Source organism: Gopherus evgoodei, chromosome 4 (genome assembly GCF_007399415.2).
Source record: "Gopherus evgoodei ecotype Sinaloan lineage chromosome 4, rGopEvg1_v1.p, whole genome shotgun sequence".
Taxonomy (NCBI): Eukaryota; Metazoa; Chordata; order Testudines; family Testudinidae; genus Gopherus; species Gopherus evgoodei.
The window spans coordinates 74,755,070-74,781,463 of NC_044325.1; the positions used below are offsets into that span (position 1 = coordinate 74,755,070).

General features: G+C 44.4%; 1 protein-coding gene across 2 annotated transcripts; it reads left to right on the forward strand.

Moving 5' to 3' along the window:
* C1QTNF4 (C1q and TNF related 4) lies at positions 1-26,331 on the forward strand. 2 transcript variants are annotated; one of them, XM_030559815.1, is made up of 3 exons: positions 1-212; positions 4,466-4,596; positions 24,466-26,331. In XM_030559815.1, the coding sequence occupies exon 3, from the start codon at positions 24,468-24,470 to the stop codon at positions 25,584-25,586; it is 1,119 nt and encodes a 372-aa protein (XP_030415675.1). In that variant the 5' UTR covers positions 1-212; positions 4,466-4,596; positions 24,466-24,467; the 3' UTR covers positions 25,587-26,331. The 2 variants fall into 2 exon arrangements, with proteins under 2 accessions (XP_030415675.1, XP_030415674.1); XM_030559814.1 differs by lacking the exon at positions 4,466-4,596 and having other exon boundaries at positions 4-212.
* Positions 26,332-26,394: the final 63 nt, after the last annotated feature.

Genomic DNA, 26,394 nt, shown 5'->3' on the forward strand with positions numbered 1-26,394 from the left:
CCCCCGCCCCCCTTCCGGCCCCTCCTCCTGTCACTGATTCGGTGCTGGAGCCCGGAGTGTCTGAGCTCCCCTTGCCCAGTCCCCCTCCAGCAGCGGCGGCGGCTCCGGAGCTGTCAGTGCGCAAACATCAACCGGGGCTCCGGGCACAGACACTTACACGGCCAGGTCCAGCCCGCGGCTCCAGCGGAGTCAGTGCCCAGCAGCAGCAGCAGGTACAGTCCCGCCATCTAGCTCACCCTGCGTAGCTGCCCCCTGCAGGCCGGGGGCGGGGGTCGGCTGGGGTAAGCCCTGAGGAGCTGCCTTCGGGAGGACAGCGGCTCACACGGGGTTGGCGTCTCAATGGAGGGTTTAGCCCTGGGGGAGGGGGCTGTAGGGTTATCTGGCATTATCTTACGGTGGGGCTGTAATTACACTGCAGGCGTGGAGAGTGTCTGTGGGGAGAGCAACATGGAGTATTATGGGGGGAGGGGGAGACCCTGGGAGGGTTAATCCCTGCATAAATCTGGGAGAAGGGGAACAAACTGTGATTATTATTACCTAGATCTCCAAACTGTCATCTTGGTCATGGTCTGCCCCCAGCCCTGCTCCTTCCGGAGGAGCAGGCTCCACAAACACTCCGAGAAAGAGCCACTCCAGGCAACCCCCTCCTCAGGTGCAATGCTTCCCTGCCCTTTTCCCAGGTAATACTGTAATACTCCTGTGGGCAGGCAGGGCTGGCTTTAGGAAGTGTGGGGCCCAATTCAAACAGTTTGGATGGGGCCCTGGCAGGGATGACTTAAAAAAAACCACACATGTAAAAAAACATGTGGGGCTTCTATTCCCTGGGCGGTGCTGTGAGTCTTTGGTGGCACTTCGGCGGTGGGTCCATCACTTGCTCCAGGTCTTCAGTGGTGCTGAAGAACTCACTGCCCAAGTGTCGCCGAAGACCCAGAGTAAGCGAAGGACCCACCGCTGAAATGCCGTTGAATACCTGGAGAGAGTGAAGGATCCGCCACTGAAGTGCCTCTGAAGACCCAAAGTGCCGCTAGGTGAGTAAAAAATAAAAAGGTGCCTCTAGCCAGGGAAGGGATTCTCACTGGGCATGGGGCCCTCTTAGGCGCAGGGCCCAATTCAGGGGAATTGGTGGAATAGGCCTAAAGCTGGCCCTGTGGGCAGGGCCGGCTCCAGCCACCAGCGCAGAAAGCAGGTGCTTGGGGCGGTCAATGGAAAGGGGTGGCACATCTGGGTCTTCAGCAGCAATTCGACGGCGAGTCCCTCGGTCCCTCTCAGAGGGAAGGACTGGCTGTCGAATTGCCGCCGAAGAATGAAGTGGTGCAGCAGAGCTGCAGCCGATCATGGCTTTATTTTATTTTATTTTTATTTTTTTGTGCCTCTTGGAGCGGCAAAAAAGCTGGAGCCTGCCCTGTCTGCAGGATGCAACTTGCCATAATGCTCAGTGCCTTGGGGCTCTCTGCCTCCTCTCTTTGTGGGGCTGGATCACTCCTTATCCTGAGTAAGAGGTTAGACTTGCAGATAGATTAAAATGACATACCTGACAAATCCCAGATTTTCAGTAGAAAATGGTTAAGGTTTATGTGGAAGATGCAAGGATCTATGGGTCCTGGCCCTGCTCTCCATGGGGTTACACCTCAAAGTACTTCCCTGAAGCCAGTTTCTTGGAGAGAGGGAGGGAGGGTTAAGCCTGTATGGTCTCTCTCTAGTTGGTTTCCTGAAGGATTTGAACCCCATGGCTCCTCCTGGGACTAGTCTGTGACTCCATTGGACTTCTGAAAAGTGTAGTTTTGTGCTTGGTATTGTGAACAAATCTCCCTTGTGTGTTTGACAATCCTATTGTCACTTCCTCTCCCCTCCACCCCCAGCTCCTAGGAAAATAGGTCAGCCTCTCCAGCTAACTTATCCCATAAGACAATTTGTGAGTTTCTGCACTGCCAGCTGGTTAGGAGGCAGCATTCTGGTCCTTCTGTTTCTGTGCATACTGAATATGCCTTGCTTCAGTTATTCATCCTGGTGCCATTGCAACTTCCTGCAGCTTGTTTCCTCAGGAGCTGAATGTGTAACAAGGTTTTAAAATACTTTGTCTTTGAAACTATGATTCCATCCAGCTACACGGCAGCTGTCTGCTTGCACACCCATAGTCAAGAAGCTAATGGCTAACTGATACCTGAGAAATTACCGTGTCTGTGTGGAGGCGGGTGTCTGAGTACATCAGGGGTGTCCGTCCCATTCCCCATAGTCCATCCCAAAGAAACATGATGGATTATGATGGGGTAAATGGGCAGACTCACCCCCACAGTGCCTCCTGCTGGTCACTTTAGGAATTAGCTCAGGTTCCCGTGGAGCACCCTCTGCAGGCCAGTGATCCACCTGTTTCCTGCTACAGGCCCTGTGTCCCTCCCTGGACCCCAGTGCCCCTTTTATGTGGGGTTCTGCCCCCTGGCAGCAACCCCTTTTCCTTAGGGGTTTCCCTTCCCTGGGAACCCCCCATCCTCTATCCCCACTTTGCTTCAGTGTAGGCTACTGCCAGTCATTGTCTAGCCCCACACCCTGGGGCAGACTGCAGTATCAGCCACTCACCATCAGCAAAGGGGTTTGGACCTGCTGCCTTGGCCTACCCCTGGGTTGCACCCTACAACCCCAGTACCTCCTTGCCCAATTCTAAGCCACAGCCTGGGGCTTTCCAGGCAGGAGCTCCCCAGCTCCACTGCCTTTCCCCAGCCCTGCTTTACCCTAGGTACCTGCTCTAGTTCTCAGCAACCAGACCCTTCTCCCTCTACAGGCAGAGGAAGACTGTCTGCCCTTGGCTTCCCTGGCCTTCTTATTAGGCCCTGTCGCTCAGTTTGGGGCGTGGCCCCCAACTGCAGCCACTTCCCCAAACAGCCTAGCCTAAAAGGCTGCTTTCTCCAGCCCCAGCCCTTATCCAGGGCTGCTTTTAACCCCTTCAGGGCAGGAGCAGAGATCCACTCTGCTACAGATGGGGTTGGGGTCTTAAATATGAAATCATATTTCTGGAACTTGGTTTGATGACCACTCATCTTCTAGCAAAGTTGGTCTTTCCCAGGTACAGTTGGTCTCAATTGAGGAGAAGTTGGGGACTGACTTAATCCTGATAACACATCATGGATATTATCTGTATTTAACAGAGAAGGAGGAGTTGGGCACAGAAGTGGGAAGTGAGTGAGTCGGTGGTGAAATGGAGAACCTTATTAGATATTATATGTATTTTAGTTTGATCAGCTAACATCTGGACCACCCTCACTACTGTGGGAGCTGGACATTTTACTAAAATGGGAACTATTCATACTTCTAAATATCTGGACTCAATAAGCCAGATAAACCCATTGCAGCCAGACAGCTCAAGTGTAAAAGGGATGCTCTAATCAGGCAGGTGTTCAAATATCCATAGTTTAGTTATCCTAGGAAAGTCTGGAAAAGTTGTATTGCAGTTGTTTCTAAATTCAGTCAGGTTTGCAGTTAAACATAATCCAGAAAGGAGCAAACTCCAGCAACAAGAGCCATGTGTTGATTTCCAGCTTCTATAAGACAGGTGCACAAATAGGGAAAAGCTATTTCTAAGGTAAAAAAGATCTAGACCATTTAGGTCTCTTGTAGATAGTAACCAGTATCTTTAGTTTCACCTGGAAATGAATTGGCAGCCAGTGCAGAGCAGAAGTGTAATGAGCTCTTAGGTAGCCCCCTGAACTGTTGGTGGTGCTCTAGCCAAAAAGTGTGAGCAGTTAGACACAGGTACAGCACATTGCAGTGAACCAGCCTCAAGGTGACAAAATCATGGATAACCAAGATGAAGTGAGCATCTGAGAAATTAGAATTCAAAAGTTCTTCCTCCCGCTCTCTCCTGTGTTCTTTCCTCTACTACACTGCCTTTGTTACAAGATGAGAGGAATGTTGTCCACAAAACGGCCCTGGAGCCTGCTCCGTCTCCTCTTGGACAGGGTCTGGATGCCAGATGCTGAGGTCTAATATTCAGAGTTACTTTATAATTTATTCCTGAAAACCACAAAAATCTTTTAATTTCTCAGAGTCTGTTTTCTAATGTGAGTTGCACATTGTCCCCCTGGTGCAAAGTCCTCCCTTACAGGATCAAATCCCCATTGCACTGGAATTAAAAGGGCAGATTTCTAAGTGGTGTTTTAAGGATCAGGGTTATGGCCTGACAAACTAACATTCCATTATTAATTGTTCAAACAGAGCCTACCCAACTGAGCTCCCATGTTTTCTCCAGCTCAGACAGGAGATGCCTCAGTTCTTCTCTCCTGATTGTCATCCAGGAGTTTAGTATAGATCTCATTAATCCCTTGGTTTTTGATTCATCCCTTGTGACTGTCCAATTCCCAATTGACTTAATCTAGTAACATACAGCATCCCGGCTCCGCATGCTCTTGTAATCTGTCTCCCAGAGTGCTCTGTTGCCCTCATCCACCCACTGAAGATTGCTCATTTCTTCCAGTCAGGTTAGAGAACAAAAGAGGAATTCCTGCTGCATCTAATCAAAGAGCTGAGACTTCCAGCAGAGAGAACCCAACCAGGAGCAGGAATTGATCACAGAACTGAGCAGCAGAGAAATCCATCCAGAGGCTGGTAATTGATTACAAAGGCTCCATGGGGGAAGTTGTACAGGCTAGACCTCACTCTGTCCCCCAGCACTTTGTTCATCCATCCCATACATAGCTGTTACTGTGGAAGTGGCTCAGGCTGCATATGCACCTGCCAGAAAACCCTTTGCTAGTTAAGTGAAAGGGAATGTAGAGACTGTGGGCAGCAGGAGCAATAACTTAACCATATAGCTTCAGTCACCTAGTGGGATGGCACCTTTGAAAAAAGTGGGTAAAAGGAAGGCAGATGGATTCCCCTTTGGCTAGAGTGCTTGCCTGAGCTACTAAGGCTTGAGGTATGTGGAGGGTGGCTGGAATGGTGATGATAGATAGGAATGAACAGACTCTCATAGATGCTGGAGATGGAAAAGCAGGACCCATTACAGCCAGCCTAGGCTCCCCTGCAAAACCTTTTTATTGCTGCACCTGCAATGCCCAAGGTTCAGTGTGTTACTCCTTCCCACATGACTTCCACCTGCCTCACTTTTGCAATATGGGAGGGGAAGGAAGATTCCCTCTCCCTGGGGGAAAAGGATAACGGGGTATGTATCAATAACTGCTGTGTGTTTGGAGAATAGTGGATGGAGACTTCTTGAAGAGGTGAAATCTGTTATGTGCTCTGGCCAGGGCAAAAATAGAAGAGATGTGCTCAGAGCTCTCAGCACATAGCAGATTGGTTCCACAGCATGCAGCACTGGAGTTTTCATAGAAAATATCACCTATTCTTGACAGGATGGGGATGGGCTCCCACCCCAAACAGAGGCCTTTCTCCCTTCTTGCCCACCATTTTCCCAAGGTTGCAGGTTTGGCAATGTCATAGGGCAACCTACCTGGAGTGCTGTCCTGCAGCAGAACAGGCAGGTGGTGCCTGCCTCAGTTTTACTCCTTCAGAGTTCCCAGTAACTCCATCCAACCTTTCTTGCCTCAATAATACCCCTTCTTTGGGCCAGTTTATTACAGAAATGATAGTCTATAATAAAAGTCCCAAAACATAGTCCACCTGCAATGTACGTAGTCCTCAAAATCTAGTACCTCAGCACCCCACATACCACACTGCAGTGTTTTTAACCACACTTGGCTTTTTGTCAGTCCTCTCCTGTCCTTCTGCCAGGACAGTCATCCCGACCCTTCCAGCTGGAGTGCAACCCTATTCTTTCCATCAGGAACCCCCCCTTCCTCCAGTGTCTCTGCTGGGAGCTGTTTCTCACAATGGAAACATCAGTCACTCCCCCTGTACATTTAACCCTTTTGTCTCAGGTGGGAACTTCCACTGTCCCCCCTGGTTACAGCTCTCCAGAATGAAGGCCTTAGCAGGAAGGTCTCTCCACTGCTTCCCTATCTTCAGTGCTCTCCAGTCCTCACTCTCTGGCTTGGGGAGGTCAGCTGGCAAACCTCTCTGCTGCCTTCAGCCTTCCCTCAGGAATCTCCTACAATCTCCTAGTCTCTGGCAGCTCTCACTTGCTAGTCTGACATCTGTAGAGTCCAAATGCCTTCTTTTTAGATCAGTAGGGGTCAGCTGACCAGTCTCAGGGGCACTGGCCTCTTCACTCGTATAAGGCGAGTGTCACCCTGTGACAGGCAGATTTTCTAAACCAGCTCTAAGCCCTGCTAGGTTCTATCTAGTCCTCCCTTCTTTGAATCCAAAGGAGACATGTTCCCTGCAGTCTGCTCTCCAGGGATATAAGAATCATGGGATTCTCCAGAACTAAACTGTACAGCAAAGACTATCATTTTGCAGCACTGTCCAGTCCCTTCAGCAGGCTCTGTCTTCCTCATTGCCCACTGGGCTAGCCAGTACAGTATCCCTTGTGTTACTGATGTAATTTGATATTAAAATACTTTTATTTTATGCTGACTCACATTTTCACTATGTGGCAGATCTTTTTATTGAGGAGGAACTGCATCATAGACGTTGTTGGAGCAAAGCTGGAGGTTCTAACTGCTAAGAGGGGGACAGATGGAGCTTCTAGCATCCAGGAATGCATAAGAGTTGGTTTTAGCTTTTGGTATCAAGGAGGCAGCTGAAGAGTTTATTCCTAGGGAAGGCTTGGACCAACTTTCTCCCACTTCTCTTCCCAGAAGAGACTAAGTCTGTGGGGAGTGGAGGTTTAAAGTTCTCAATCCACACCCCAGAAAGCTGAAAGCAACTATCTACCTTGCTCTATACTTCCCATTACTACATCCAGTATTGACAAATAAGCATGTTACCTGGATGTTTCTACTAGAATAATCATCAGTGAAATAATTGTCAACATTTTAAACTGACATCAAGGAGAACAGTGTTTACATGCTATAGAGATGAATGGGGCTGTTGGCAATTCTCTGAGCAGTTGTTTCATGTTGCCTGTAGACTCTTGCAGAAATCATTGGATTACATTAACTTTATGTTTTAAGATTTTCTTTGCAACATAAGGGCTGCAGACTTAATTTCTTTTAAATGAAATCTGAGATTCTGGACAGTTGTGGAGCAATTAAAAAATTTGCAGTGGTGGGCGTGCAAAGCAGGAGCCAGAAGCGACAGACTGGGTAAACTTCGTTTTCTGAACAACTGAAACTCCTTTAAACAAATAGAAATGCAAACCTCATAACTCTTTGATATTTTTATTCTGAGCCACTACCCCAGACAAGGGTGATAGTCCTTAGTGGGAGCAAGACTAAACAAAATCTACCTGATGGATTTATTAAAATCTTGGCCTAATACCTCATACGTAGTGCAGACACAGTGCAGCACTTATGGAAGAGGAGCTAAAAGAAAGGGAGCCACTTAGAAGAAGAATATTGAAAGAACTCCTTTCTGGACAAGGCATAAACAAGAAGCTTCTCTGATGTCCCTAGAGCAGATGTTTAAGTCTGTGAATGCTAAAAAGCATGAAATGGGAGAAAATAATACATGAGAGAGAACAACCAGAAAATCAGTCTGAACTGACGACACAGCCTCTACCCTATACTAGTGTCTATCACAGCTCAGAGTAAAGCCCTCGCTAAAAACAACGCCATGCAAGAGAGACAAAAGAAACTACTATAAAATGAAGTCCAGTCCCACAATAGACATTTTTAGGCATTCCAGCAAGGAGAAAAAACCTGGATTATGTAGCTGTTATGGAAACAACAGTGCTCAAATGTGTAACATAAATAGTATGGAACATTCTTCTGTGTATGATGAAAAGCTATTGGATCCCAGTGAGGGGACAGGTAGAAAAAATAAGAGGAATCATGATCCTTTCTTTCAGATGCCATGGTGATGAGCTCAATATAAGATCCTGACTAGAATAGATGGAGCATGCTCTGAGCTCAGCCAAAAAGAATTTTAAATCCTCTGAAGGGAGAAAGATTCTTCTGTCCCTAGGCTTTTTATGTTTCCACTTAGACAAAAGAAAAGCTCTAAGAGAAGGTAAAGATCATCATATAGCAAAAGGAGTTGAAACAATTTTTACACGAGCCAAGCACTGGGGAATCTTTAAAATGAAAACAGGATGCTCTCTGGGACCACAATGCTACAAAGTGACTGCTGGAAATAATCTGTTTTGAATGCACAGGACAAGGAGAAAATGGAAGAATTAGACTCTGATATTTAAAAGGCTGCTTTCACTGAGACTTCGCTCAATGAACTGTGGCATATTAGCATTGAAATCCAGTGTGGTTGAAATATTCTTACAGTGGAATTATCCACAAAGTGTTTAAAATCTTTGTACTTTGATATTCTCTGGGACTTGTGAGCACGAAGTATGACAATGAGCAACAAATTCTGTATAAGCTCTGACTGCTCTTCCCCCTCGTCTCCTTTCAGTGGAGTACTTTGTGAAAAATAAGAATATATTTAGAAAACTGATCATTTGGTGCCCTATGTGCTGCAGAATTTATTCACTCCGTCATCTCCTACCCCTGTCCCTTGAGGACTGACCGTTTCAATAATCAATGCTAATTCATTGCTGTGTGTGTGTGTGTGTGTGTGTGTGTGTGTGTGTGTGTGTGTGTGTGTGATGTTTTTTGTCTCCTCTCACTACCCACCATGTATGTATAGTACTGATGTTTCCCAACACAGTATTTTAAGATGGGGTGCTGGCCCTTTAAAGAGACTGTAGGTCAACAGCAGCGTGCTTTCAGTTCTGGCTCCAGAACAAAGAATTCTGGAAGGCATAGGCAAAGCAGCCAGGCATTTTGGAAAAGGATATAAAAGAACTCCCTTTTCTCTCAGTACGAGAGAGCCACCAGGGAAGTGGCAGGATCTGCAGTGCTGCTTCCTGTTAAAATGGCCTGAGATGAAACATATGAGGCAGATGGACAGAAGAATAAGGAATTGAGTCTATTTGCATTTCTGACCTCTTCATTGGGGCTCATACCAAGCAGATTTTCCTTATTGGTCGTTAGTGCAGAACTCTTTCTGTACCACTTCTGCCTCTGCCCCTCTCCCCAAAGGAAGCCTGAAATTTGGCCTAGTTTTAATGTGGTTATTTGACTGGCCTCTTCGTGTACGTCTACACTGGAGGTGGAAGGTATACTTTCCACCTCAAGTAGATATACTCTCACTAGCTCTGATGGATCTAGCATGCTAATAATAGAAGTATAGCTGCAGTGATGCAAGTGGTGGCATAAGCTAATTGCCCAAGTACATACCTATGGTCTCAGATGGGCTTATACCTCTGGGGGCAGCCTCCCTGCCACTTGCACTACCACAGCTAGCCACCCCACTCTTTGTGTCTGCTGCCGTGGCTACATTTCTATTTTTAGCATACTAGCTTGATCAGAGCTAGCATGGGTATTTCTGCTTGAGCTGGAAATTACACCTTTCCTCTCCAGTACAGATATACCCTCAGTTGTCTTCCATGCCTGTAGTGTCTTCTGTCCCACTGCAACTCAAGTCACAGCTGCATTTGTGCAGAGCAGGTCCCACTGCCATATACCCCAGGGAGCTCTGAATCCTGGTGTAGTGTGATTTGTTATCATGGGGGGAGGGACAGTTCAGTGGTTTGAGCATTGGCTTCCTGAACCCAGGACTGTAAGTTCAATCCTTGAGGAGGCCATTTAGGGAACTGACATAAAAATCTGTTTGGAGATTGGTCCTTCTTTGAGCAGGGGGTTGGACTAGATAACCGCCTAAGGTTCCTTCTAGTTCTATGATCTAGATTTTGGAGGCCTAGATTCAACTACACACTTAGCTCTCTAGGAACCAGGGCAGCTAGCTGTCTCCAGGCAGGCAGGCCATCTTAGTTCTTGTGAAGAAAGTTTCTCTTTTTCCCTCCCAAACTTTTATTGAAAACTTTACCAGAAAAGGCTGTGGTGCTGACAATTATCTCCACTCTGTCTGTGTTCCCAGCCTTTCCACCCACCAGCCAATTTCTCTCACAGACACTTTCAGGTTTTCTCCCTTGCTACCCCCTTATGCATGGGGAACAGGGGAAATATCTCTCATATAATCTGTACAGCCACTATCTTATCCTCCTTCATATTCCTCCTTTAAAACTTGCCTCTGCTTTGATGCCAACAAAACCTTGCCTGATGATCATAACTAGGCAGGTGATGAAGAATGACCCTTCCCCCCCACACTCATTTAGTCTTACTAACTTGTTCTTCACATGATTGCACATGTCTGTTCCACTTCAGGTGTATGTGCACCCAGTGCACCAGAGCTGGAGATTTTTTCCCTTAGCAGTACCCATTGCAGTGGCACATGTGCTCTCTTCTTCCTCATGCTGCTACACAATGGTGTAAGGATTCCCCTCAGTTCCTTCTTACCACCTCTAATCGGTAGTCTGAGCATGTTAGCTTCTTGCTGATAATGTTCTTCCTTTCCAGAGACTTTGTTTATCTCTTGTATGTAGTTAGTGGTGTTTGTTTTTCATGGTTGTTAGCAACTTTAGTGTAGGTTTCATTTGTTGCTTTTCTTAGGGTCGCTTCCCACTTGTCTTGGGTACTGATGCCTGGTACTGGGGTGTGCTTCAGTCTCCAGGCTTTAAGCCTTAAGAAGACTATACTAGTAAATGACCCTCATTCCAGGTGCCTAAAGTGCCAGTGTCACCTCCATGATCGTTGTCAGATCTGCAGAGACTTTAAGCCCCAGATGAAAAGGGTTAGGGAGATGAGACTGATAGAATTTATAGGGGAGGTTTTGGATTCTACAGTAGCCAGAGCTTTCCTCCTCAATCCAAATTCCAGATAATGTTAACCACTTCCACACACCTAAAATCTCATCCAACCATGACAGTAAGAAACCAGTGATTCCTTGTCCTACTTTATAGTAGTATAATTACAATAACAAAGCTGTGCCCGTTCTTTGCTATATTCGTTTGATTTGTACATTCTATCCCTGTCGTCAACCTTTTTGACTTTTAGGTTATAAGTCTTCCAGCACAGAGATGACCCTTATCTGTGTGTATTTGTACAGCACAATGGAGTTCCAGTCCTGACTGTTTTTTTCGGGTGCTCCCATTATATAAATATACAATTTGTTTACTGATATACATTTTCCTTTTTCATATCAAATCTAAACAAGCTTGGTAGTATTCCTTTATAATATAAAATAGATACAAAGGCATATATGAGTGCTAAATCTTAGTTATTTTGAAATAATTTATGCTTCCCATTTTCTCTTTAAATACTGTGAGTTGATCCATTATGAGGTTTATCCAGATCAAGTTCAGCAGTGCCATCTCTTTGTCAGCCCCCGAGATCAATCATAATGGCATGGGTTATATTTTTAAGCTAGTGTTTAACAGTGTTTTATAACAATTTCATGAAGTTCTAGGATGTCAGTAGTTTGAAGGTTACCAATGGTATCATAGGAACAATTTCCAATATAACCTTTATTGCAGGAGTAGGAAACCTATGGCACGCATGCCAAAGGCGGCACGTGAGCTGATTTTCAGTGGCACTCACACTGCCCGGGTTCTGGCCACCAGTCTGGGGGGCTCTGCATTGTAATTTGATTTTAAATGAAGCTTCTTAAACATTTTAAAAACCTTATTTACTTTACATACAACAATAGTTTAGTTATATATTATAGACTTATAGAAAGAGACCTTCTAAAAATGTTAAAATGTATGATTGGCACGCGAAACCTTAAAATAGAGTGAATAAATGAAGACTCGGCACACCGCTTCTGAATGGTTGCCAACCCCTGCTTTATTGTGTGTTTTACTTCTGCCCACAAGGCTGATGTTAATTACGTGTAAATTACAAGGAATTTCCTATTTTCCTCTCTGGTTTCAGTTGTAGCCACTACTTCACTTACCTCTCGCTGGCTGGTTTAACCCTCTGGCCAAACCAAAAAGTCCTCCTCAGAGGAACAAAAGTACTAGGAAGGAGTCTTCTCTCTACCAAGAGCTCCAGTCCTGAGCCCTACACAATGGAGTGGCCAGCTGCTTCAAGCCTCTAACATTTCTGCTTCACTCTTTCTCTTGTAACTGCCCTCTAGGCTTGCCTGCCTCTTGGCCTTCTCCCTGGCTTCCTTTCAGCTGGGAGCCCTACTGTTCATCTTGCCTGGGTCTCAGTTACTGGCAGCCGTCCCAGTTAATTCCTTTCATCTTCCTGCACTTCCTGCATATTCCCAACACCTTCAAAATGCTCCCTCCATAGAATCATAGGGCTAAAAGTGACCTCAAGAGGTCATCTAGTCCAGTCCCCTGCACTTATGGCAGAACTAAGTATTATCTAGACCATCCCTGACAGGTGTTTGTCTAACCTGCTCTTAAAAAGCTCCAATGATGGAGATTCCACAATCTCCCTAGGTAATTTATTCCAGTGCTTAACCACCCTGACAGTTAGGAAATTTTTCCTAATGTCCAACCTTGCTGCAATTTAAGCTCATTGCTTCTTGTCCAACCCTCAGAGGTTAGAGAGAACAATTTTTCTCTTTCCTCCTTGTAACAACCTTTTATGTACTTGAAAACTGTTATCATGTCCCCAATCAGTCTTCTCTTCTCCAGACTAAACAAGCCCATTTTTTTCAATCTTCCCTCACAGGTCATGTTTTCTGGACCTTTAATATTTTTTGTTGCTTGTCTCTGGAATTTCTCCAGTTTGTTCACACCTTTCCTGAAATGTGGCACCCAGAACTGGACACAATACTCCAGTTGAAGCCTAATCAGCGTGGAGTAGAGCGGAAGAATTACCTCAATGTCTTGCTTACAAAACTTCTGCTAAAACATACCAAAATGATGTTTGCTTTTTTGGCAACAGTGTTACGCTGTTGACTTATATTTAGCTTGATGCACTATGCCTCTCAGATCCCCTTCTGCAGTACTCCTTTCTGTACAGTCCTTTCCCATTTTGTAGATGTGCAACTGATTGTTCCTTCCTAAGTGGAGTACTTTGCATTTGCCCTTACTGAATTTTATCCTGTTTACTTCAGACCATTTCTCCAGTTTGTCCAGATCCTTTTAAATTTTAATTCTATCCTCAAAAACACCTGCAATCCCTCCCAGCTTGGTATCATCTGCAATCTTTATAAGTGTACTCTCTATGCCATTATCTAAATCATTGATGAAGATATTGAACAGAACTGGACCTATGAAGGAATTGGACTTATGAAGGAAGGCTGAAAGAATTGGGTTTGTTTAGTGTGGAAAAGAGAAGACTGAGAGGGGACATGATAGCAGTTTTCAGGTATCTAAAAGGAGGAGGCAGAAAATTTGTTCATCTTAGCCTCTAAGGATAGAACAAGAAGCAATGGGCTTAAACTGCAGCAAGGGAGGTTTAAGTTGGACATTAGGAAAAAGTTCCTAACTGTCAGGGTGGTTAAACTCTGGAATAAACTGCCTTAGGAGGTTATGGGATCTTCATTTCTGGAGATATTTAAGAGTAGATTAGATAAATGTCTATGAGGGATGGTCTGGACAGTATTTGGTCCTGCCATGAGGGCAGGGGACTGGACTCGATGACCTCTCGAGATCCCTTTCAGTCCTAGAACCTATGAATCTATGAACACAGAACTGATCTTTGCTGGACCCCACTCAATATACTCTTCCAGCTTGATTGGGAGCCACTGATAATTACTCTCTGGGAATTGTGAACCCCTGGGAACTACTCTCAGCCAGTTATGCATCCTCCTTATAGTAGCTCCTTCTAGGTTGTATTTCCCTAATTTATTTATCAGAAGGTCATGTTCTAGACAAGCCTCTCCCATCTGATTCTACTCCCCAGAGTGACCTTCCCTGTGGCCTATCACTCAGTTCCTTGTTTAGTGATGGCTACTTTGGCAAGGCTTGATCATATTGCCATAGCAGCCCCCACACTGGCTGGGGGAGAGAGGGAGTCTAGGGAAGAGAAGTGCATGCGCACATGGTCACACACATGGATCAGAATAGAAGTGAGGCTTTTCTAACCTTGTGAGTGGAGAGGATGTTTTTGTTTTTGCACCAATGTAGCTACACCAGTCCAAAAAAACCCAATCTAGACACCACCTCAGTCTTTCATGTATACAAATGGGAAGTGCGATAGCATTAACTAAACTTCACGTGGTAACAGATGCATCTGACTTTCTCAGGTTATGGCTTATAACCTGTTTGGGGCAGTCTACACCTGCATCTAAATCATGCGCCCCTGAATTGGGGTTAAACCCATTGTCAGCAGTGGGTAACCTTTTTTTTTTTTGCTACCTATTACTGACAGTGCGTTCAGCATCTGATCAGCTGTGTGTGGTTTAATTGCAAGTGCAGACAATGCAACAATAATTCAGCATCATGTCAGAAACAATGGTTAAAACATCTCTGCTTTGATAGCCTTTTCCTTCTAGTCTTCAAGACTGATGGGTATGAGCAAATTCTTGTTCTCATGTGCCTGAGTTTAGAGTCTCTGGTTATGTGTAGACTAAGATTAAAAGATTGAAGGTAATGTCTTGTTTGTTTTGTAAGCTAACATTTTGAAACCAATGTAGACAGGGCAAGCTGTAGTTGAACTCATGTTAGCTGGTTGAGGTGAACCCATGGCTCCCACTTAAGGTTTACCTCTGTCAGTGTGTTTAAAATGTAACTTGCCCTGTCTACACTAACATGTTTGTGTTTTTAAAAAACAAACAAAAATCATCATCATAGTCTAGACACCCCTTTGGGACTCTGAACTGAGGTGTCAGAGGTTTCATTAATATTCTGAAATGCAACGTCACACTAGAGGTGTAATGACATTTCTGTCAAAACACAATCTCTCCACTTCCTTTTCCTAACTGGGGCTGCAGTTGGGGAACTTCAAAGGGTTTGTTGTCCCTCCAGGGATATTTTAGCATATGGAAGCCAATATATCACACTAACGGACTCCCTGGACTAAAGTAAAGATTTGAGGTGAATGATTCCCTATCTTAGCTCACTGTAGTTTCTGCATTTCAAAATGTTATACTTCCCTGAAAGCATCCTAGGTAGTTCACAGAGAAAGGCTTGGTAATGTCTCTCCAGTGAATATTGTCCCAGAGCAGGGCTGACAAGAGGAGGGGAAAGCCGGTACAAAGTATAGGGGCCCAGTGGTCCAGAAGGGGGCCTGGGGCCTAGCTTCGTCGGCCCTGTTTAGCTGGTCCGCCCTTGCTGGAGGGCCTGAAAAAATTTTTTCACTGGGGTCTGAACCTGCTCTCAGCTGCCCTGCCCAGAGTTCAGTAAAACCTCATCCATCATAAGCAGAAAAAATCTGAAGTCAGGAGTGGGTCCCTAGGCACTTCTGCATGGGACCCTTTGCACAGTTTCTGCTTTTAAGCAAGTGATACAATTAATATTTTCCTTGATGTTGTAAGAAATGATGAGTTTGCATCATTATCTGATTCTCATTTTTCTGGCCAATGAATGGAACAGAAAGTATATCTGGGCAAATCAAAAGAAACAGCTTCATCATATCCCTGCTAACCACAGGGCAGGCAGGCTGCTCATTACACAGGCTTCTGATGATTCAGATAATTGAGACACTTGCAGCTGTCTTTTAATATTAGGGTGAAAGCAATGTGTTCCAGGGTAGTCAACTAGAAAGTGCTAGTCATCTTTCTTGCAGCTTGCATGATTCTGTAAAGCTTTTATTATATTTAATCCAGCAGCAGTGTGTCATTCGAACTCTGTCTGATTCTTCATCTCTCACTTGAGTGAAATTCCCATTGAAGTCAAAGGGGATTTTTCTTGAGTAAGGGCTGCAGAATCCAAATCTTACTAATATTTTGAGAAAAATCCATATCTGCCTAACAATCAAAAAATGGGGTCATATTTCTATCTCTACAGAAGACGTTTTAATGTTATGAATATCAGTGCAAGGATAAAGCTAACTTTTCTTCCATTTATAGGTTGATGCTCTTCCCAGGTCAGAAAAGTCACCTCCAGCCAGTACTAGGCTATTGATGACATTTCCCAGGTCAGGCAAAGGGTGAAGTGTGTCTCATTCTTTTAAAAAATGGTTTGAAATGCCTATCTTGCTGTGTGAGTCACTACCACTTTGGTGCCTTTCTTTCAGATTATTAATTTAATGTCAATAATTCAGTTGCATTTGGGAATCATCTGGCTGCTCCAGCCACATAGAAATAACCTCCTGATATATCCTTCTGACTGCTTAACCTCAGTCAACAACCTCTGAAAACTCCCATTCATATATACCAGTCACAGATGGTTCCACAGCAATGCCCATCTCCCCCTTCCTGCTGCTCTTGGCATCTAAAATATGAGACCAGGATAGCATTGAATGTAAAAGAGAAGAATGGCCATACTGGGTCAGACCAGTGGTTCATCTAACCCCATATTCTGTCTTCTGACAGTGGCTGGTGAATAGAACAGGGCAGATTCCAGTCCCAACTTCTGGAAGTCAGAGGTTAGGGACATCCAGAGCATGGGGCTGTGTCCCTGACCATCTTGGTTAATAGCCACTGAAGTACTTATCCTCCATGAACTTATCTAATTCTTTTTTGAACACTGTTATAGTTTTGTTCTTCACAGCATCCCCTGGCAATGAGTTCCACAGATTGACTGTCTCTTGTGTGAATAAGTACTGCCTTATGTTTGTTTTAAACTTGCTGTCTATTAATTTTATTGGATGACCCCTAGTCCTAGTGTTATGTTAAGGGGCAAATAACACTTCCTTATTCACTTTCTCCGCACCATTCATTATTTTATAGGCCTCTATCCTATCTCCACTTACTCGTCTCTTTTCCAAGCCAAACAGTCCCAGTCTTTTTAACTCTCCTCATATGAAAGCTGTTCCATACCCTGAATCATTTTTTTTGCCTTTCTCTGTACTGTTTCCAGTTCTAATATGTCTTTTTTTGAGATGGGGTGACCAGGACTTCATGCAGTATTCAAGATCTGGGTGTACCATGGATTTATAGAGAGGCAATATGATATTTTCTGTCTTATTATCTATGCCCCTTTCTTAATGCTTTTTTGACTGCTGCTGCACATTGAGCGAATGTTTTAAGAGAACTATCCACAATGATTCCAAGATCTTTCTTGAGTTGTAACAGTTAATTTAGACCCCATCATTCTGTATGTATAGTTGGGATTATGTTTTCCACTGTACATTACTTTGCATTTATCAAAATTGAATTTCATCTGCCATAACTGTTGCCCAGTCATCCAGTTTTGTGAGAGCAGCAAAGAATCCTGTGGCACATTATAGACTAACAGACGTTTTGGAGCATGAGCTTTCGTGGGTGAATACCCACTTCGTCAGATGCATGTAGTGGAAATTTCCAGGGGCAGGTATATATATGCAAGCAAGCTAGAGATAACGAGGTTAGTTCAGTCAGGGAGGATGAGGCCCTGTTTTAGCAGTTGAGGTGTGAAAACCAAGGGAGGAGAAACTGCTTTTGTAGTTGGCAAGCCATTCACAGTCTTTGTTTAAACCTGAGCTGATGCTGTCAAATTTGCAGATGAACTGAAGCTCAGCAGTTTCTCTTTGAAGTCTGGTCCTGAAGTTTTTTTGCTGCAGGATGGCCACCTTAAGATCTGCTATAGTGTGGCCAGGGAGATTGAAGTGTTCTCCTACAGGTTTTTGTATATTGCCATTCCTAATATCTAATTTGTGTCCATTTATCCTTTTCCATAGAGACTGTCCAGTTTGGCCAATGTACATAGCAGAGGGGCATTGCTGGCATATGATGGCATATATTACATTGGTCGACGTGCAGGTGAATGAACCGGGTGATGGCATGGCTGATCTGGTTAGGTCCTGTGATGGTGTCGCTGGTGTAGATATGTGGGCAGAGTTGGCACCGAGGTTTGTTGCATGGATTGGTTCCTGAGCTAGAGTTACTATGGTGCAGTGTGCAGTTACTGGTGAGAATATACGTTAGGTTGGCAGGTTGTCTGTGGGCGAGGACTGGCCTGCCACCCAAGGCCTGTGAAAGTGTGGGATCATTGTCCAGGATGGGTTGTAGATCCCCGGTGATGCGTTGGAGGGGTTTTAGCTGGGGACTGTATGTGATGGCCAGTGGAGTCCTGTTGGTTTCTTTCTTGGGTTTATCTTGCAGTAGGAGGCTTCTGGATACACGTCTGGCTCTGTTGATCTGTTTCCTTATTTCCTCGTGTGGGTATTGTAGTTTTGAGAATGCTTGGTGGAGATTTTGTAGGTGTTGGTCTCTGTCTGAGGGGTTAGAGCAGATGCGGTTGTACGTCAGTGCTTGGCTGTGGACAATGGATCGTGTGGTGTGCCCGGGATGGAAGCTGGAGGCATGAAGGTAGGCATTGCGGTCCATAGGTTTTCGGTATAGGGTGGTGTTAAAGTGACCATCACTTATTTGCACCGTGGTGTCTAGGAAGTGGACCTCCCGTGTAGATTGGTCCAGGCTGAGGTTGATGGTGGGGTGGAAGCTGTTGAAATCGTGGTGAGGTCTCTTTGCAATCAGCTTTTGGACTTAACTATCTTAAGTAATTTTGTATGGTCTGAAAACTTTACCACCTCACTGTTTACCCCCTTTTCCAGCTCATTTATAAATGTGATGAACAGCACTGGTCCCAGTACAGATCCTTGGGGGACTTCACTATTTACATCTCTCCACTGTGAAAACTCACCATTTGTTCCTACCCTTTGTTTGCTGTCTTTTAACCAGTTACTGATCCATGAAAGGACCTTCTCTTTTATCCCATGACTGCTTACTTTGCTTAAGAACCTTTGGTGAGAGACCTTGTCAAGGACTTTCTGAAAGTTCAAGTACACTATATCCACTTCATCACCCTTGGTCACATGTTTGACAACACCCTCAAAGAATTCTAATACATTGGTGAGGCAAGTTTTCCCTTTACAAAAGCTATGTTGACTCTTACCCAACATTGTGTTCATCTATGTGTCTGATAATTCTGTTCTTTACTGTAGTTTCACCCAGTTTGCCTGATACTGAAGTCAGGCTTACCAGCCTGTAATTGCCAGGATTGCCTTTGGAGCCTTTCTTAAAAATCAGCATTAACTATCCACCAGCCATCTAGTACAGAAGTTGATTTAAGTAATAGCTTATGTACCACAGACAGTAGTTCTGCAATTTCATATTTGAGTTCCTTCAGAACTCTTGGGTGAATACCATCTGTCCCTGGTGACGTATTACTGTTTAATTTATCAATTTGTTCCAAAACATCCTCTGTTGACACTTCAATCTGGGACAATTACTCAGATTTGTCACTTAAAAAGAATGGCTCAGGTGTGGGAATCTCCCTCAGATCCTCTGCAGAGAAGATTGATGCAAATAATTAATTTTAGCTTCTCTGCAATAGGTTTGTCTTCTTTGTGTCCTCCTTTAGCACCTAAATTGTCCAGTGGCCCCTCTGATTTTTAGCAAGCTTCCTGCTTCTGCTATGTACTTACATTTTTTTTGCTCTTTAAGTTTTTGTGTCTTTTGCTAGGTGCTCTTTATATTCTTTTTGTACCTGCATAATTATACTTTTACACTTGAGTTGCTAGAGTTTGTTTCTTTCTATTCTCCTCACTAAGATTTGACCTCCAATTTTTAAAAGATGTCTTTTTGTTTCTAATCACCTCTTCTACTCTGTTGTTTAGCCAAGGTAGCATTTTTGATCCTCTTACTGTTTTTTTACTTGGGGTATACATTAAGCCTCTACTATGATGTTTTTAAAATTAGAAATTGGAAATTAGAGCATGTTTTGTGCAGTTTAGTTTGTCTCCATGTTCTTCATTCCTGTTGCTGCACTATGGTGTCTCAAATCTCTTCTCCCATTCTTCCCCATCAGCCACTGTTCCTTAGTGGGATAGACTGCTTCAAGGCAACATTGTATCGTTGTCTCCTTGTATTTGATTGGTTTTCATAGTGCGCTTCTATAATGTAACCACATATGCCAATGCTATCGGTGGTAAGGGAGGGTCGAGTGGGTTTGCCAGAATCCTGACTGGTGCCCAAATGCAGTGAGAGTACTGCAGCAGATAGCTTATGTGGCTCTGGAGCTAGAGCTTGTGTGGTCTATTCTGGAGACCTGGGTTCTAGTCCTATTCTGGATCTCTCACTTCACTCCTTAGTTTCAGAGCCTATATGATGAAGTGACTGCAGTGCCTATCACTAGCTGCACGTGCTGAAACTATTGCTGCCATGGCAATTTGCTGGAAAAGTTCAGTTATACTGAAAGAGATACCAATGTGGGTTTAAATTTAACAAACACCAGAAGACCTATTGGAATAGTGGGTGGGCATTCTAGTTGTTCCTAGCTGAGAATCTTGCAACGACAGCATCCAAGTTCAAGAAAGGATGCAGTGTACTTCTGTTTAGTGTGGCATTGTGGCTGGCTGAGCACTTTCTGATTGTGTTATGGTGATATGGTGAGGTGTGGTCTAGCTGAATTGGCCATTAGTATTTTGGTATCAGTGCCCCCCAGACACTTTCTAAATGATTTTAAATAGAAAAATAACCTAAATAATCCTGAGAGTGGTGAGTGGGAGTTGTCACAGAAATAACACATGCTGTTGGAAACACAGCATAATTAACTACTTTATTTAAATAATTTACTAGTGAGTTATTGGGAAGAGCTGATAAAGTGAAATCAGAAACTCTGCTGCAGCTGGTTATGTCCACACTGTGATAAAATACCTGTTACTGGCCTGGGTCAGCTGACTTGGGCTCTTGGGACTTGGTTTGAGGGGCTATAAAATTCCAGTGGAGACATTTGGGCTTGGGCTGGAGCCTGGGCTCTGAAACTCTTTCCCCTCGTGTCCAAAGTTACCTTTTTACAGAGAAATCTGCTTTGGAATTGAAATTGGGCAGTTGTTTGAGGCAACATAAGGTCAGAATTCACTGAAGAGTTTAATAAACTGATAAAGTCCCTTTGTGTGTCTTTTGCCAGAGGGGCTGTCACTGGCCGATCCTCTGACTCCCAAATGAACTGAGTCAGCCGTGGAGTACAGACAGCACGTTAGAACCATGCTGGTTAATGTAGTTGATGACAGAAAAGGATTCAGCGTTTCTTTCATTCCCATTCCAAATACAATGCCGCAGTCGTCATGGTACTCAGTGCAGTCACCCTTATACACAGGTTGTGTATGTCTACACTGCAATAACACACCCCCAACTGGCCTTTGTCAGCTGACTCAGGCTCACAAGGCTCAGGCTAGGGAGCTATAAATTTGCAATGTAAACATTTGGTCTCAGGCTGGGGTAGGAGCTCTGGGCTCTGCCTCTCCTGAACTGGTTCCCACAGCTACTACATTCAAATCTCTCACTTGAAACTAACTTCTACCATGATGCTTACAAGGAATAATCAACCAATGGCAAGTCTGGGGGGCTGCTCGGGATAATTTTTATATATAACAAATTGATACAAGATAAATGAATATATCTATTTTAATAAAACCATTTAACCCTGGCCTATCATCAGTTTAAGCATTCTGCAGTACACGGTCTTTCTTTCACCTCCCTTTGTCTGTTAATTTGTGAGTTCTTCAGGGAAGGGAGTGTCTTTTCTTCTATGTCTGTAGAGCACTCAGGTGGTACTGCAGTGTAAACAACATTAAGGGTATATGTAGACTGCAATGTAAGCCCAGGGTTAGTAGAACTCAAGTTAGCAGACCCTGGGTTTGTTACCATAGGATTTGAGCATCTATACTTATTTGTAACCCTAGGTTAGGAATTGTTAAACCCTGGGTCCCAGCTTAGGGCTCCAGTGTCTACATTGCATTATATGGGCCTGAGTCCAATCACCCATATCTCAGACTTTCTAGTGCCCTCCCAAAGTGTGGCTGCTATAACCCTATGTTTTGATGCAGTGTGGGAAAACTTGACTGTCTGCTAAGCTTGACTGTCTAGAGCAGTGGTCTCCAAAGTGGGGTGCGCAAGAGGATCCTTGCGAGTGCACGGCAGAAGGAGCATTTTTTTGTGGTTTTTTACCACGATAAAAAATGTTTGAAGGCCACTGGTCTAGAGGACAAAGAAAATTGGCCTGCGAGATTGTAAGATGCTTTTGGTGGACTCCTAGAGCATGAATCCAGTGTGGCTGTCAGGGGCGGCTCTAGGCTTGGCATGCTGGGTCCTGGAGCCGCCCCTGGTGGCTGTGTCTACACTGCAAAGCAATAGGGTTTGAACCCTGGGTTCTGGCATGAATCAGGCTCAGACCCTCCACCCCATGGGGTCCGAGGACTTTAGGTCTAAGCCATGGGCTAGTGCAATTTGTGTGTAGAGAATGGGAGTTAGGGCCTGAGTTTGAACCCTGTGCTTACATTGCAGTGTAGATATAAGTAGGATCTCTAATTAACAGCGTCCACCAACTTCCCTGGCTTACAGTTCCCACGCCCAGGGCTGTCCTTAGGATTTATGGGGCCCTACGCAGTATTATTAAACTGGTGCCCCTATGCCGGATGGCAGCCCAAGCTCACAGCCTGGTGGGGGAGGGGGAGGAGGGACTTGACAGCAAAGGATAATGAGATGCCTGGCCTGCCTCATGGTGGCAGAGAGTCACAGTTCCCTGCAGAGACTTCCATGCCCTCTCCCTCATGCAGAATGGACATGAAGAAAGTACCTAATTAAAAGCACTAAAATTTGGGAATAAAAAATGTCAGTCACAGGTTTTTTGATATGCCCTGAAGTTTGTCAGAGATTTATTTGCAAAAACTTCATAGTAAGGGTGAGTCAGCTGTCCTGCTGAATACAACATTACATATAATGGAATACATGATGCAGCTCTTCTCTGTTTTACATTTTCTTAATCAGTATTTCTAAGCTGAATTTATATTTTAAATGTACTCAAATATTAAGCCAGCATTCCAGATTACTACATATTTAACTCACTGAAACAAAAACATTCTTTTAAATTAATCAGAGAGGTTTAGTGTGTTCATAACAATGTTCACTGCTTTTAGAAAAAGGGAACAGTAATTTACTTTGTGTGATCACAACAAGAGACATGGTTATGAAATTTCAACAACTTTAAAAAAATATGTTTCCAAAGATTTTAGGTCTAACAAGGATTTTGTCTTACTAAGGTACTGATTTTGCTGGAGGATTCTTTTAAAACTAGTTCGTCGGATAGTCAGAAGTAAAGAAAGGGAAACTCTTTGTCCAGCTATCTGGAAGGGAAGGACTGTTGTCCCTTTAAGGACTCTCTTCAGTGGGGAGTGGGGGGAGAGGTGGTGAAGGGATGGACAGAAAGGACACAGTAAGACTTGGAAGCACTTTTTTTTTTAACTATAGTAATTAAAATGTGTATTTTAGATAAGGGAGGTCTTTGAAGGATTTATTTAAAAAACTGTATGTCTGAAGATCCACGCATTTAAGGCTAAAGATGATTGTGCATCTAAAACTCTATGCAAGCATTTTTTAGAAATGTGATTTTATAATCTTCACCAGCTCACTAATGAAATATTTTTAAAGCAAATTTTAAACAAAGGTCCTGTAGACTGACATGTTCTGTGTAAATATTACATTAATGCACAACTGTTTTTGTCAGTAAAGTCAGAAACTGAAAGTATAAAAATTTATTTGGGGATAAGCTTTCGTGGACATCTGATGAAATGGGTTCTAGTTCACAAAAGCTTATGCCCAAATAATTTGTTAGTCTTTGAGGTGACACAAGGACTCGTCCTTGTTTTTGCTGATACAGACTAACAGGACTACCACTCTGAAACCTGTCAGTATATACCTTGGGGTTGGCAAATGCCTGTTAAATGGCTTTATTACCCCTTGAATGTCTCTTTAACAGTTTCAATGTCGTGCTAATAGGTCTGGCAGGCTGGAGGTTTTTTCACTTTTAACTACTAGATTCCCTCCCAAGGAAGACTCACCAGGCTAGAGCAGCCATCTGTGGGAGCCTGCAGGAAGGGTCAGAACAGGGATAGGAAAACAAGAGGGTGGACACTAAGACCCAGTGGTGCCCCAAATTTTCAGGTGCCCTACGCAGCTGCCTATGTTGCCTATGCCTAAGGACGGCCCTGCCCACACCCTTTGAAGCAACTAGTGCTGTATCAGGCCCTTAGGCTAATCTTGCATAGTGACATCTGCATGGTAATCTCTAGACCATATGTTCCTCACCTGCATTTTTAGCATAGTACAAGGCTTATATTAGATAATGTTGCTTCCTAGTCATAGAATTTCAATCCTGTAAATAAAAGTGTTTCCAGAAGGAGACCTCCCAGAATCCTGATGAGGGTTGAGATTTCTGTGCACCGTGAGCTGCAGGGCTCCATGTAGTTACCCCTGAAGGCTGCCAAGCTCTCAAAGCAAAGGGATTTTTAGGCCTCTGAGCACAGGACTAGAAGCTCCACCTCTGGCTGCAGACAGCCCTGGGATCTGAATTGAGTCATGGTCTCAGGTCTTAGTTAGAGCATCTGTCTTCAGTCACACTGATCAGAGATGGGACTCAGGACTCGTCAAAGCCTGACACAGGCACTGGAGTCTATGTAACAAGGTACAGTTCTGGGTTTCACTTGGTGTATAAGTTGAAAATACTTACGCTAAAATGTGTTCCCTTTTTCTTTTCAGATATGATGATGGCCCTGAAAGCTAAGCTCCTGTTTAGCTTCCTTTGCCACGTGGCCTGTACCCGTGTGTATGGCTACCCCACTGATCCTGGGACTGAGTTCCGCTCTGCTTTCTCTGTGGCTAGAACCAGCAGCATGGAAGGGAGCGTTGAGATGGTCATCACCTTTGACAAGGTCTATGTGAACATAGGCAGTGACTTTGATCCCAAAGCTGGGTTGTTTAGGTGTCGGATCCCTGGAGCCTATTACTTCTCCTTCACAGTTGGGAAATACCCCAAGAAAAACTTGTCTGTCATGCTGATGAGAAACAAGAATGAGGTGCAAGTGATTGTGTATGATGAGCATCACCGTAAGGAGCGGAAGGTGGCTAGCCAGAGTGCCATGCTGCAGCTGGACTATGGAGATATAGTCTGGCTGCGTTTACATGGGGACCCTAAGTATGCCCTCTACAGCAATGCTGGCCCATACACAACTTTCAATGGGTATCTTATCTATCCAGATACTTCTGCCTACTTCCAAAATGGTGTAGTCTCTCAGGAGCTGGGGGGAGCTGCAGGGCTGCCCCATCCAGCTATACATCAGCTTTCAGGAGAGCAGAATGAAGCCTCAGAGGGACACATGTTGTCTGATCAGCCTGCTAGAGAACGAGATCCTCGCTCTGCATTTTCTGTTGCTCGCTCACAAAGCCTCCTGGGAACAGATGAGATGCAAACCCAGCATGAGCCAATCACATTTGACATAGAGTTTGTGAACATTGGAAGGGATTTCAATTCCTCAAGTGGCATCTTCTTGTGCCGTGTGCCAGGCGCATATTACTTCTCCTTCACTATTGGCAAAATGCCTTTTAAGACCATGTCAGTGAAACTTATGAAAAACCACAACGAGGTTCAGGCCATGATCTATGATGACAACCATTCCAAGAGGCGGGAGATGCAGAGCCAGAGCATTATGTTACCTCTGCACTACGGAGACACTGTCTGGCTCTACAGCCACCAGCATGATGGCTATGGTGCCTACAGCAACCATGGCAAGTACATCACCTTCACAGGGTTCCTCATCTATCCAGAGGCTCAGCCAAAGCCACCCCCAAGTCCCAGTTCCCCCACGAGGTCAAAAATCTAAATGCAGGTGTGAAAGGAATGTAAGAGAAGCCAAGATACAGTGGACTTGGGTGCAGGTCCTGGTTGGATGTCACCCTCTACGTGACAATGTTAAAGAGCATGCTAATGTGTGTCCAGTGCTTTCCTTATGCTGCACGCTCATGTCCTGGCTGCAGGGCCATTGCTGTTTCTGTCTTTTATCTGTAGAATGATCTTTGCAGGGGGTAGTGTGTGTCCAGTGTTGCCGTTCAATTTAAGCATAAAGCATGAGGTAGTTTGGTGGCAGGAGCAATTAATGAGCTGTTGTGATTTAGGGAGCCACTGCAGAAATGCGGGGAGACCTACTGAAGACAATGCCACCAGAAGGCACAGCATCTGGTGACATTCCTTGCACATCCAAGGGAGGCCTGGGGGAGAGAAAATGTAATTGAAATGAATTTAATAAAAGTAAAAAAATAAAATGTGCAGGGTTTGCGGAAACATCCATTTTTTGTTTAGATGCTGGACTTGTGTGTATAGAACTGCCTGCGACACTGATTCTGGGCAGGAGAGGCTCTGATATTGTGTGAACTATTGCATGTGTTTGTGCTGTGAAGACTGTTAAGCAGAGTTAGATTGTATGTCACTGTGCCAGAGTGTATGTATTTTGTGGGAGGTCAGGGAATTGCGGGAGGAGGTATCCAGTGTTGCCAACTCTTATGATTTTATTGCAAATCCCATGATACAGTGTCTGATGTTTTGCTTAAAGTCTCAGCTGCTGAAATCCACAGATTGTGTCTGTCTGTCTGTGATTCCCAGCTTTCATAACAAAACTCCCCACTAAGTTTCTA